The 13,244-nt window shown below is 39.6% G+C and overlaps 1 protein-coding gene across 3 annotated transcripts in view; it reads left to right on the top strand.

Moving 5' to 3' along the window:
- The window catches only part of CORIN (corin, serine peptidase), a 165,716-nt gene that overhangs the window by 63,558 nt on the left and 88,914 nt on the right, over window positions 1-13,244 (top strand). For all 3 annotated transcript variants that reach the window (XM_059818118.1, XM_059818119.1, XM_059818117.1), the window contains exon 5: window positions 11,858-12,039. In XM_059818118.1, the coding sequence (XP_059674101.1) occupies window positions 11,858-12,039 (182 nt within the window). The remainder of the gene's footprint in view (window positions 1-11,857; window positions 12,040-13,244) is intronic.

Here is a 13,244-nt window from a genome sequence, read left to right as displayed (position 1 = left end):
TGGTAGATTTTAAGTTGATATAATTTGGTAGTGCTGCTGAAAGAATCAGTCTTATCCTATTTCCCTGCTTGGTATTCCCCAGCTCAGCAGTGCCCTTTGCATGTCCTGGCAGGAGTATTTGTTCAGCTCCATGACATATTGGATCAGGAAACTGATGTGGATTAAATCGGGAGTGACTGATCTGATTCATTGTGTAACAGCATGAAGTGTCATGCTGGCACAAAGAGGGAGGGAAGAGAGGTGGGGAGAGGTTCAGAAGCCAGGCTGAGGAGGGGTAGGACAGCTTCTTTCTTTTGATGACATCTGCTCCTGCCAGCTTCAAGTGTTTGTGAAACAACTTTAATGCGAGGAAGCAGTATGATAATGGATTACAATGAATTTCTACTTGACAGAGAGGAGCCTAGAGTGTAAATGAGTGATAGATGTGTCTGTGATTCTTTAGGATTCCTGGCAAGATGCAGTTCAAAAAGTTTTAACTTAGGCTGGTTCTTGAGGTCTTCCTTTTGACAATGCACTTAGGCTGGTTCTTGAGGTCTTTTGATGATGCACTGGAGTGCACAGGGAAGCATGAGTTCTGGAAAGTTGTGTGAAATCAAGGCTACCTATCACAGTGATCTGTGGAAATGGGAGGCTGTCCTTCAGGCACAACGTTGTTTTGGGTGCCTTTATTATCCTGGTCGTACAAATAGTTAGAGCAGCTGTGCAGTGTATGATTTACTCGCTGTTATTCCAGAATTTCTGTAGCAATGCTGTGGTTGAAATAGCTTTATGTGATTCAGAGGACTTCCATTTCACTGTGACAGCTTGTCTTTGCCAAGTGTGAATTTTGTTTGTCAACATCAAAAGATCTTGTAACCTGGATTCTCAGGCATATTAGGAGCTTCTTTTTTGCAAGAGACACTTGTATAGAGTAAACTAAATCAACAGTGTGTTCAGCATTTGCATAATAAATATCAGGCAAGAATTTTCAGGAATTTGCCTTCATTTAGGAGAAGTTTTGGCAGATGGTACAAGATTGTAAAAATAGCTCATAATTGTAGCATTATTCTTAATAATATTTAAACTGCTTCCTAGCTGAACTATAGCTCTAATGAATTCATTTACTACATCTCTTTCATTTTCACTGTCGTGTTTGAATCGAGTGATGGGCTCAGTAAGAGAAATCCGGAAGGGCTGGCAGCTTTAGTCAGGACAGATCCTCTCAGCTGACCATGGTCATCATACAAAACACATTAAATCATTTTGCTACCTTTTTTGTGGTAATAATTTCAGTGCTATATGACAGAATTTATGTAGCACTTTGCTAAGTATGGTAGAACAGAGAGTGCTTTTGCTGTACAGGATATACATTAGGTGGTTTTGATTGTTACGGTATTACAAGCTCAGCTATGACATATGGTGGTGTCATATCCAGAAAGTGACTGAAGGGTCAGAGTGGATTTCTGCATTTCTGTTTGTTGCTGATTCCAGATAGAAATTACTCCTTATTTTGGTCAAAATAATTTATCTGGCTTTTGTGTACAAAATAAATGATTACGCTGACTAAAAATTCTAACCTGCATTGTAGAGACTGTATGTGTCCATCCTTATGGATATCAGCTGAGTTCAGCCACATTGTCCGAAGAGCGTTGCTAGGCCTGAAAGAGGTGTTAAATTCAACAGCAGCTGATGTAGAAGATGTGAAATTTAACAGCAGCTGCTGCCTCCTTTATTCATTTCTGGATGGATAAGAGGAGTCTTTTTAATCTAACGGTATCTTTGGATTTGTTCCCAGTTCCACTTTCACTGGAATCAGGAATTTTTATTTCCTTCCTCTGTCTGAACAGCCTTCAGAGTTCTGTGTGAACTCTTGAAGTATGGTACTTTTGGGTATCAGTGATCTATCTGTTCTAAGACTCTCTCTCTCTCTCTAAGCTCTCTACAACTACCTGAAGGGGGGTTGCAGAGAGGTGGGTGTTGGTCTCTTCTCCCAAGTGACTAGTGACAGGACTAGAGGAAATGGCCTCAAGTTGCGCCAGGGGAGGTTCAGGCTAGATATTAGGAAAAAGTTCTTTACCGAGAGAGTAGTGAAACATTGGAATAGGCTGCCCAGGGAGGTGGTAGAGTCACCCTCCCTGGAGGTATTCAAGGAGCGTGTGGATGTGGCGTTGTGGGATGTAGCTTGATGGACATGGTGCTGTGTGGTGTTGGGTGGGTTGGTTTTTGGTGTGTTGTGCCTGTTGTTGTTGTGTGGTGGTTGGCTTGCGTGGGTTGTTTGTGTTTGTTTTTTTTTTTTTTTTTTTTTTTTTCCCCCCAGGTTGGACTTGATGATCTTACAGGTCTTTTCCAACCGTAGTGATTCTGTGATTCTGTGACTTCTGCAAGCATAACTCTTTAGCTGTCTCTTTTCTGCTGCCACCAGATACGGCAATTTTTAGAGGAAAATATATAAGGCATCTGTATGGACTCACAGAACAGATTCCAGTCCAATTTTTTCATCTTATTTGGTTCTGTGACTTTCATGTTCTCATAGCCTATAATCAGATGGCATGCTTGTGACGGGTGCATTCAACCCCTTGACCAGACTGGCTGAACAGGGCACCTTAGCCACTGAAATTCGAAAGGTAATCTGGGATAATGCAATGGAATTTGAAAGGGAATTCCAGTCCTGCTGGTGTCTAATCAATGTCACTTATGACCCCACCGACAGTAAAGCCACAGTTTTTGTTTTGACACTGCGCAGTGCTTTGGTGTGCATTATATACCCAATCATTGCACTGGCATTAAATCACCATGGAACTATACTCCATCCATTAGAACATAGAGTATGGGCCCAACAAAATGGGAACAAGTGGCAAACTATCGATGTTTCGAAGAAAGATGGAGAACATCACTGGTGGGAAACTCTTTTTGGATGGTCACCAACAGCACCTGGAATTTTGAATTTGATGCTGCATCCAATTGTAGTATTGTTAGTTTTAACCTTGTTAAGTTTATTGCTTATAATAATTCTGTATATCAAAGTTTGGCAAAAAATGAAACAAATTATATCAATCCAGCATGCAAAACATTTACAATCAACTGATTCTGTATGTGAGATGGTATATAACTAGCATTAATTGTGACACTTAAACTACACAGATTATCAAATAATTGGACTCCTACCACTGATCTGCAATATGCCACATATTTATGACATAGAGTCAAGACGTAACCATACTACCACTCTATGAGCTGATAAAATGGATTGACTGTAGTCACAGGGTGGAGTGTGACAGATGCGCTTGACCCCTTAACCAGACTGGTGGTGGTTTGGTGCAGGCTCTGGAAAAGGTAAAGGCCTGAGCTGTAGCTGGGCCATGAACTCCTCTAGTTTCAATCTGTTCTCTGAAAACCCACAAAGGAGCAGAGTGACGCAGTGAGTATCAATGCATATGAACTTGCAACACTGATCATGCGATTAACCCATAAATAGCGGGTGGCTTTTCCAAGACTCATTTATCAGGGAACAAAGAAACTTGTGGGTATAGGAAGTCTCATGCATACCTTTTTGCGTCGCATGTAATTTGACTACGAGCCAACCACTTTATCCCAGAAGTAAGACAGCCTAAGTGAGCCTTCTTTGAGCTCTCCCTGCTAGGCAGCATAGCTGCATGGTGGTGATCTCCCTTTGAGCTGGGACACCTCTCAAGGTTGCTCCTCGAGCCAGAGAGACCCTTGACCAATGGCAGATCTTTGGTAAGCGACTGGTATCGTGCATAACCTTGTAGTATTGTAACTTTGATTTTGCCTTGATAATTTTGATTGCAAGCTGAATTGATGCTAATGGAACATTACATAAACTTTGCATATATAATCCTTTAGACATAAACCGTTGTCCAAGTCTGAGACTAAGATTGGACCTAGCCACACCTAAGCTCCCTCAGGAGTTTAGAAAGCAAGGGGATCCACTCTGAACCCCGTGACTCAACAGGAGGGTCTTCCTCACCCTTCGCGTCTCTGGTCTCTCTGCAAATCATTCTAACTCGAGTGTAATGCAGTTCTCCTTTGTATGTTTCTTCCATGCAGTAATAGAGTAAACCTTGCCATCAAACTTTGTTAAGTTGCACTTTTACATCATATTAAAACCACTTTTGCTAATACCTTTGATAGTGGTTCTTTAAGCAATCTAAATCACCCATTTGCGACCAATTGGTGTAGTTGGCAGGATCCTAAATTGGGATTCGCAACAATGTTCTTCTATGCTGCAGGCAGATCCATTCAGTATCTCCATCTTTTTCATTCTCATCGTATAAACCAGGCTTTTTCTAATCTTTTGGAAAGGGCATTCCTCTTGTGGCTCATCTGTAATTACCAACCTCGTGACAATAGATCGAATATTCATGAGTGTATGAGTGAGAACTGGCTTTCTGCCCTAGCTGTAAATCCTTATACTCAGTCACTGCAGGACAGATGAGTGGGCATCTACCATCAATTCAGCCAATTAATAGTAGGCTTTGATGTCGCGTAAACAGCTGGAGCCATTCTTCAGTCTCCCACCTCAGGGGAACTGAGCTGCTGCTGCCTTTTGCCAGGATCGCCTCTGATGCCTTTTTTCTCCTTTGAGATGTTAAGTGTTTCTCAGACTGTGTGTCCTATGTATTCCTTTTACAGGTTCATTACGCATCTTTGTACTTATACACAGGAACCTGCTTCAAGAAAACAGTACATGCATTTGAGCTAAAAACAAAGTGGGAAGTCAGAAGCATATGTGCAGCTAGCACTGCATTCAGTACTACAAAGTGTTGCATGGAGTTGAGGCACCTTCCCTAAATGTCGCTATATGAATTCAATACAATTTTGTCAAGTGAAATAACCACAAAAATCTGAAATAATCTTGCTTTCTTTTCAGATTTTATTACTATGTAAAGAAGCATGTTTCAGATTTAAACCCATCTCTGGAGACAAAATAGAAAAGAAGATGCAATCTTTCCAAATAACTTGCAAGATAAAGGTGAAAACTGAACAATGAAAGACAAAAATACATTATTTCCTTGATTATGTGAAACTGAAACCTTAAACAGCCCATTTATTTACAAATCCATGAATCAAAAAGTAATATCGAGATTTTTATGAGCTTGCCTCATATAGCTCTATTCAGTGACTCTGAATATGCTGCTCTGCATGTTGGAGTACTGTAAGAGGGTCCAGAGAAAGATTTCACAAGAACTATCACTAAAAAACTGTAATGCTGGGTGTTTGCTCTACTGTGGAAACTTCCTTCTGTGACATTTATATTCTGCGGAAGTCTTTACTGTTAGAAAATCCTCAAAAGTATTAATGACAATTAAAACTAACAATGGCTGGTGTGTCAGCTTGTCACTTCAACTTGTTTGATTTCAGGACTGTAGAAACACAAAGGATAATCTCAGTTTTCTTCTTCCCACACCTTTCGCACGTTTTTCCTGGGTTTTTCAGTTTGTCCCCGTCCCCCCACCCGCCCCAGCGGTCTCTCACAATTGTATTACCAGCTCCTTTATTCTGCCTCAGACCTTAGATCTGTCATCATTCTTAGCCTGTGTGCCTATGAATGATACAGTGGATTACCCCACGGTCCTCTATAGCAAGGCTATACTATGATTAATGTTTCCTCTGGTAGCCATGCCACACTTTTCCTTAAACAGGATTGGCTGAAAAAAATAATCCAGCAAAATACCCTACAGTTGTTTTTAACTTGGCTCAATACTTCAGTACGGCTTACTGTGCGGCCACAGAAACAGTTATCCTGGAACAACTGAAGGAATGAAGTTGGGGAAGGAACAGTAATGAGGACCAGCAGTAGCTGAAAATGATCATCAGTCTGCCTTCAGTCAGGTTGTCTACAGAACCACAAATATGACCTTTAGCCAGAACAGGTGCAGTCAACAGTTGCGTGTTCTAAGAGTGATCTTTGTGCTGTATTTTCAGCTCTGGCATACCAACTTCATTTATAACCTTTTGCAAGTCATTTACCCTCTGTCGTTTTAATCTGTAAAATTGCAGTAATGAATTTCTGGAAGGGCATGGCTGTGGCAGTGCTTTTACCAGTGGAGATACTAATGTGAAAACACAAAGAAATGCCACAACAAGTAATGAGCACTAGATACGTTATAGAATTTACGAGGTTGCATGAAGAGTCTGCAGGATGGTTAGTTGTATATTGTATTTAATACTTTTGTCAGCTTTAGCAATTTCTACCTCTCCCTTTCCTGACAGCTTATTCCCGCTTTGCCTGTATCCCTTTGGAGTGGCCAATTCAGTTGTCAGATGAGAAAAAAGAATGTATTTTTTTTTTGTCACATTACTTTTCAGCTGAATCAGTTACCTGACCCGGTTTACTATACAAACAGCTTTTATTGCAAAACTGAAAGGAACACAGAAACAGATATAGACATTTGGGGACAAGAGCTGCATATGTTGCTTCTGCTTCCAGAAGATATATCAAGAGCCATGCCCTCAGTGGCTGCTGAGTTTGAGAGCCAGACCCTTGAGCTACCTTGAACAGTGGTTCCTTAGAAAATCTGTTAAATACTGCAGTAAGAAGAAAACAGTTGCCTAAAGGATCTTCCCTCTCCTTACTGCTTCTTGTAGCATACTTTGATAATTTCTAGTACTCAGAACAACCACTGAAGTGACTTACAGAGTCTACTGATGAGCCCTGTGCATGGCAATGTGATTGCAAAGACGTGAAGTCAGTATTACAGAAGGAGTAATTTCTGAAACGAATTTGTCTAAAAATGTAAAATGTCTTTAAGTGAGCGATAAGGACTAGATTCATGTAGGATTATAATCAGGCAAACTTGAATTCCAGTTTAAGTGAACTCTAGGTGATTGACATGAAGAGGACGTCAGATCATCTGCTCTCAGGCAGTGTGTAGGCTCTTTGGAAGTTTAAAATCAGTCAACATAATAGTTTTAGAGCATATACTGTATTGTATATATCTGCTTCAATGAATATTTGGTATAAAACTCTTTTGATAAATAGCTTCTCTGAAGATACCTCATGCAAATTAAAACCCCTTGTTTATTCTCTTTACTCTTAGTATACTTTTTAATAAAATATAAAGAATATTTTTATTTCTTTTGGTGCCATATGATTCTTAATGTTGCTATTTCTATGCAGCTGAAACAACTGAAGTATGAACTTTTAAGTGTGAGGAAACCAACCAGAGTCAAAAATATGTCACTTATCTGTTCTTTCATCAAACTGCTTCTTCAGCAAGAGTTTCTTTCATGAATATCCTGAAAAGCAGAATTGCACCCTAATATGTTATAAGCTGCTTCTGTGCTGGCCACTGGTGCCAAATAAATTATAAGATTGCCATAAACCTGCCAGTTTATTTTTAAAATGATTGGTCTCCAAGTAGCTGTAAATAAGACTAATCAACATGGAGATTTTTAGTCAGCTTTTCATCCTTCAGTAGATTAACCAATATGTCCATACTAAACTTGGTCATTATCCAGAAATATTTAATTTATGGAGCATACATGACTGAACATTGAAACAGGGCCAAATATTGCAGTAATTGCTGGATAATCCTATGTTTTCTGGTTTGTCAGAGCTTCTCTAGAGACTGCAAATTCTGCTTGGCTTGTTTAATCACTGTGCAGTTGTCTTTTGGAAGCCTAGTAATTTCTAAATTATTACTGTGCTGTGTATATATCTGTGGTGGGTTGACCCTGGCTGGACACCAGGTGCCCACCAAAGCTGCTCTATCAGTCTCCTCCTCAGCTGGACAGGGGAAAGAAAATACAACAAAAGGCTCGTGGGTCGAGATAAGGGCAGGGAGAGATCAAATAGCAGTCACATTTGTACAAATCATAAGAGCAGTATGAATTTGGTTAGCCATGGTAAACTCAAGTAGATCTCAGTCACAGACTTGTTAAATTCAAGTAATGTCCCTGATACCACTTCTTTGGAAAAAAGAAGTCATCAGATTATACCACCTTTAAATTACTATCTGTGATCATCAGGTATGCTCTATTGGACCAGTGGGAACCATTTACAATTAATGAGGTTTTCCTAAAAAATAAACAAAAAGTTAGCTCTAAGCATATAAGTCTGAATAAATTAAATGGCTAGCAGCCACAAATAGATCAAATCAATACTCCATTTTAGTTATGTGGCATCTTATTTCTTACAGATATTTTGGAATTCAAGTGCCTTCCATAGTAAGTAGTGGCTTTTCTTTTGGTATTTTCTGTATTAAGGAGCCTCTGTTAAACCAGTGGGTCTGCTCGTGTGATTATGCTAATATAACTTTTTAGAAGTAGTAAATTAGTTAAAAATAAAAAGCTAAAAAATGTCCAAAACCCTAAATGAAAGTGACTGGAGACAGTCACTTGCCTTGCCAAACCCCCTTTATTTAGGCAGTTTCTCAGGCTCCAGTCAGGAGGCAGTGATAGCTACTGCAGAGCTCTTGCTGTGCCCTTTCTTTCTCTCCATATCAAATAGGTTCTGTAAAAACCAGAAGAGTGTTTTAGAACATCTTTATCTGAAGAGCCATTACAGGTCAAACAGTAAACCTTTAATTTGCCAGTACAATGTGCAGAACTAGTAAGTGGCAGCTCTTCCTGTCATCAGGGGGGACCGTTTGTTCTTGGTTTTCCACACAGCCAGACATGTGCTTTATGGTGCTGAAATTTTCTGCCTTTCAACACATCACAATCTGGTGGTGAAAAGTACTATTTTGAAATATATCTGCTTCTTTCCAGGCAACAAGTAAGCTGCCAACTTGGAAGCTGCAAGAGACAATTTTAGAGATAAAGGTCCTCGGCTTGTTTCTGAGATAAGTTCAATACTGCAGCACGTAAAGTGCATTGTGTAAAAGTCCTTAGCATTACCTGGAGAATATATCTCTAAAGATACCTATTTTGAAACAGTGGTTCCAACTAGCATATGTAATGAACTCAGTAACAACACTGGCAGCACGCTCCTTTTGTTAGATACTAAGCAGAGAAAGGCAACCATACTGACTTCAGAATACTTAATGCAAGTGAATATTTTGCTTTTCACCAATTCCTTCATGTTACCACTAGTAGTCAGGCAGCTCTGGCAGCTTTTTATTCCTTGCTTGTGGGGTTTGCTGCTGTATCACACTGTTGCTAATAGTACTGTATTTTTATCTATTACTGGAAAATGAAACACTAAGTAAGGGAACTGTTGGGTACTGTGGACTTTTTCAGTTCAGGCCACTTACTTGTGCCTGAATATGGAGTTCTAGCCACCTTTTTGGGTTGGGCAGGTACAGCCAAGAGTCAGACACAAAGAGAAAGATTATATGATCTAAGTGGTGCAGTAGGAAGAAAAGTTCTTTTCTATGGCATTATGAATGATTATGAATGAGGCAAAATTGCATTTGCTAAAGCCCCAAAGGTTCCACATATAAACTGCGAAAAGTTGTGTTGAAAATTTTATCAGTGTAAGGGTACGGGAGAAAACATGTTAGATGTGGTATGTGGGATCTAAATGTGGCCTCGATGTGAAGACACAGAATGAAGTGCAGGCTGACAGTGATCCCCAAGATGCAAACCTGAGTGACAGGTTGACTTATTTCTCGAAATAATCCTTTGTTCCCTCTCAAACACTAAGGAGATTGTGTATCCTTACAGTAGATAATACAGCAAGGATTCAGAGTCATGCATTTATATTTTTGCAATAAACAGGATATTTCAAATATGACAACTTTTATTAATGACTAGACTTACTATAATCTACTTTGGTGGTGTTGGGTTGAAGGTTGGACTTGATGATCTTACAGGTCTTTTCCAACCTTAGTGATTCTGTGATAATTAGAAGTGTATGTTTATGTGTGTTTGTGCATTTATATGTATTTATTTCTGAAACTTCAAAAAAAAAATCAGAATACTGAATTGTATTTTGGTTAACTACTTCTGTAACAGTGCTTCAAGTTGTTTCCAAATTCCAGTAACAAATTTGAAGTTTGCCCAACATTATGAAAAATTTCAGTATATTCAGTTCAACTTCCTTATTTTATGTTAGCTTGTGATATTTCTTTCAGTTTTGTTCTTATTTTCTATGTGAATTTCCCTCAACTGACCAAATGTAAATAGTTCAAACAGTAAATAATTTCCTTTTACTGAAACTGTTCATTGTTATCATGATATTACTTGTCACTTCAGTGGAGCAGAAATGTACTGATAATTTATTCAGGGCTTTATCTAGTTATGTCTTGAAAACATGCAAGGATGGAGACCACACAACCTCTCTGGATAACCTGTTTCACTCCCTAACTATTTTCATGCTGAAAAAGTTCTTTATAGCCTGTCTGAACATCTCTTGTTTCAGTTTATGGTTATGACACACCCTCTAGCTCTAGAGGTTATGGAAGGCTAGCATGCTGTCAAGTTGGCGTTTTGGTATTTTTTCAGTGTGAACAGGTTGGTGTTAGTAGATGCCATCATCTAGCTGCGTTAGTGCTTCTGCTTTCCAGCAAGAAGAGCCGGGTCTTTTTGCTTTACCAGTTATAGGGATGAGAAAAGTGTTTGTATAGGCAGGCAGTGTGTCTCGTTTGGGCTGTGTTATTTGCTTCAGTGTGTGGACTTTCAGATGCAATTGCACCTGCTTACTCAGAGGCTTTCCTCCTTTGTGCTCCAGTGATAGCTTACGTTAATCTGTTTGACAGCTCTCTCTCAGGTAAATGCTCCCACAGATGGTGCCAATCCTTGCTGGGAAAGGCATTGAACAGTTCTTCTTTATAGCTAAGACTAATGTTGACTGCTTTTCCTCTGCTCCACCAAAATGGCTTTCGGATAAAAGGTTAGTGGAAGTGGCAGTAAAGCAGAGAACTGTATGTGTGGACGTTCAGTTATTCCTTCCTGTGTGCATTCACTGCAGTAGTCTATCCTGAATTATAGTTGCCACATATCAACTAACTGGGCTGAAATTTCTTTGAAATTTCTTGTCTTTTCAAATCTTGACTAACTTGGCTAGTTACTCAAAATTTATTGTTACCTGTGTTACCTGCAATCTTGTAACTTTACTTTTTTTTCCTTTTCCAGATCTACAGTAAACATGTTAATAGATTTTCTAGATTTTTTGCTTGACTTTGTTGACTCTAATTATGTAGACTTCGAGACAGTTCATAGCTATCTATTTTAATTGTTTTTCCTATGCATATGTAGAAGAAGAATAAACAAAAAATACATATGCAGGTATATATCTCAGAATAAGAAATAGGCAAGTATGCTGCATTTAAACTTGTTATACTTTTAAAATTGCTAATTTACAGTGATTTCTTAAAAAAAATACAATTCAAGTCATGTTTTGACTGCTCAGGGGAAATAGTGTAAGAGCTCACAAATGCTAAAAGGGGGTGATATAGTGCTATCCACTGTGGGTTCCTACAGTTTATGTCTGGTGGTTGTTGGTTCTCTCCATGAGCAGATTAAGAACACTTAAGTTGTCAGAAGGCTTACCCTGTCAAAAACATGAAAAGTTTTTTTCCAAGTTAATGATCTTTTTATAAGCTCATGAAAGTGTTTGCCAAAGTCAGAGAGGGGTAGCTCTGCACAACTGCAGGGAAGAAGGGCTGGACGAAGAAGCAAGCCTTCTCCTGTGTACTGTCACTACACCGTTATATTGGTTCAACTCTTGATAAAATCTCAGCTTCAGCTTGCACAGAGTTGAACTTAGAAACTCTTCTGAACTTGATTTGGGCTTAAATTTAGCCTGAAAACCAGAGCTGATGTCACCTTCCATGAATAACGAAGATTTGGCACCTTTTTGGTGTAGCTCTGGAGAACACAAAATTCTTCAAAAGTGTTTATTATTACTTCTTTCTCTTTGTAAAAAGTTTTCACAATCCTTTGTATTTTTGTTCTCTGCTCTTTTCTCCAGTCGAGGCCTCTTGCCCTGCAGGACATTTTGTGAGGCTGCAAAAGATGGCTGTGAACCAGTCCTGGGTATGGTAAATGCTTCTTGGCCAGAATTCCTGAAGTGCTCTCAATTCCAAAACAAAACTGAAAATGACACCACTACGAGGGTATGCTTCTCACCACACCAAGAAAAAGGAAAGCAGTGTATGTTACCATTCTTAACTGTTACACTATGTTCATGAGTTACTATTTAATAATGTATTTTTTATTGTGTAGGAAAAGCTCTGGGATGAAATTATTATTTCTGGTTTTGTTATTATGTTCCTTCACATTACTATGATAAAGTCTGGTTGTCAGTAGGTTATAGTTTTGCTGTGCTTTAATTGTTTAGGCTGAATTTTTTTCAGACTTGTGCTGATTTGAGGCTTTTTTGTTTTGCATCAAAAATGCTGAGCTGTTTCAAAGGAAGAAGGTAGGAGAAAAGTAATATGTCCTTTCAAAACATTCTGCTGACATTTGCTAACTCTAGTAAATACCAGATTGTTATTTGGAGCAGGAACCTGATACACATCCCAAATTTCAAGTGTATCTCCTTTTTCCTTGCTGTAAAAATGAGCCCAGAACTGATCGAGAGGTAAACTTTACAAAAGTCATGGTTTGTATGCATCCACTCATAGAATCATAGAACCATAGAATCATTTAGGTTGGAAAAGACCCATAAGATCATCCAGTCCAACTGTAAACCTAACACTGCCAAGTCCATCACTAAACCATGTGCCTAAGCACCACATTTACCCATCTTTCAAATACCTCCAGGGATGGTGACTCAACCACCTCCCTGGGTTCCAATGCTTGACAACCCTTTCGGTGAAGAAATTTTTCCTTATATCCAATCTAAACCTTCTCTGGTGCAATTTGAGGCCATTTCCTCTTGTCCCGTCACTCGTCACTTGGGAGAAGAGACTGACATCCACCTCACAATAACCTCCTTTCAGGTAGTTGAAGAGAGCCATAAGGTCTCCCCTCAGCCTCCTCTTCTGCAGGCTAAACAACCCCAGCTCCCTCAGCCGCTCCTCATAACACTTGTGCTCCAGACCCCTCACCAGCTTCGTCGCCCTTCTCTGGACACGCTCCAGCACCTCAATGTCTTTCTTGTAGTGAGGGGCCCAAAACTGAACACAGTATTTGAGGTTTGGCCTCACCAGCGCCGAGTACATGGGGACGATCACTTCCCTACTCCTGCTGGCCACACTATTTTTGATACAAGCCAGGATGCCATTGGCCTCCTTGGCCACCTGGGCACACTGCCGGCTCATATTCAGCCGGCTGTCAACCAGCACCCCCAGGTCCTTTTCCACCAGGCAGCTTTCCAGCCACTCTCTAAATACAAGGCATTTCCATCTCCTCAG

This window comes from Gavia stellata, chromosome 5, assembly GCF_030936135.1.
Source record: "Gavia stellata isolate bGavSte3 chromosome 5, bGavSte3.hap2, whole genome shotgun sequence".
Classification (NCBI taxonomy): domain Eukaryota; kingdom Metazoa; phylum Chordata; class Aves; order Gaviiformes; family Gaviidae; genus Gavia; species Gavia stellata.
Note: the sequence above shows the minus strand (reverse complement) of the source record. Positions and strands in the feature narration are given on the sequence as shown.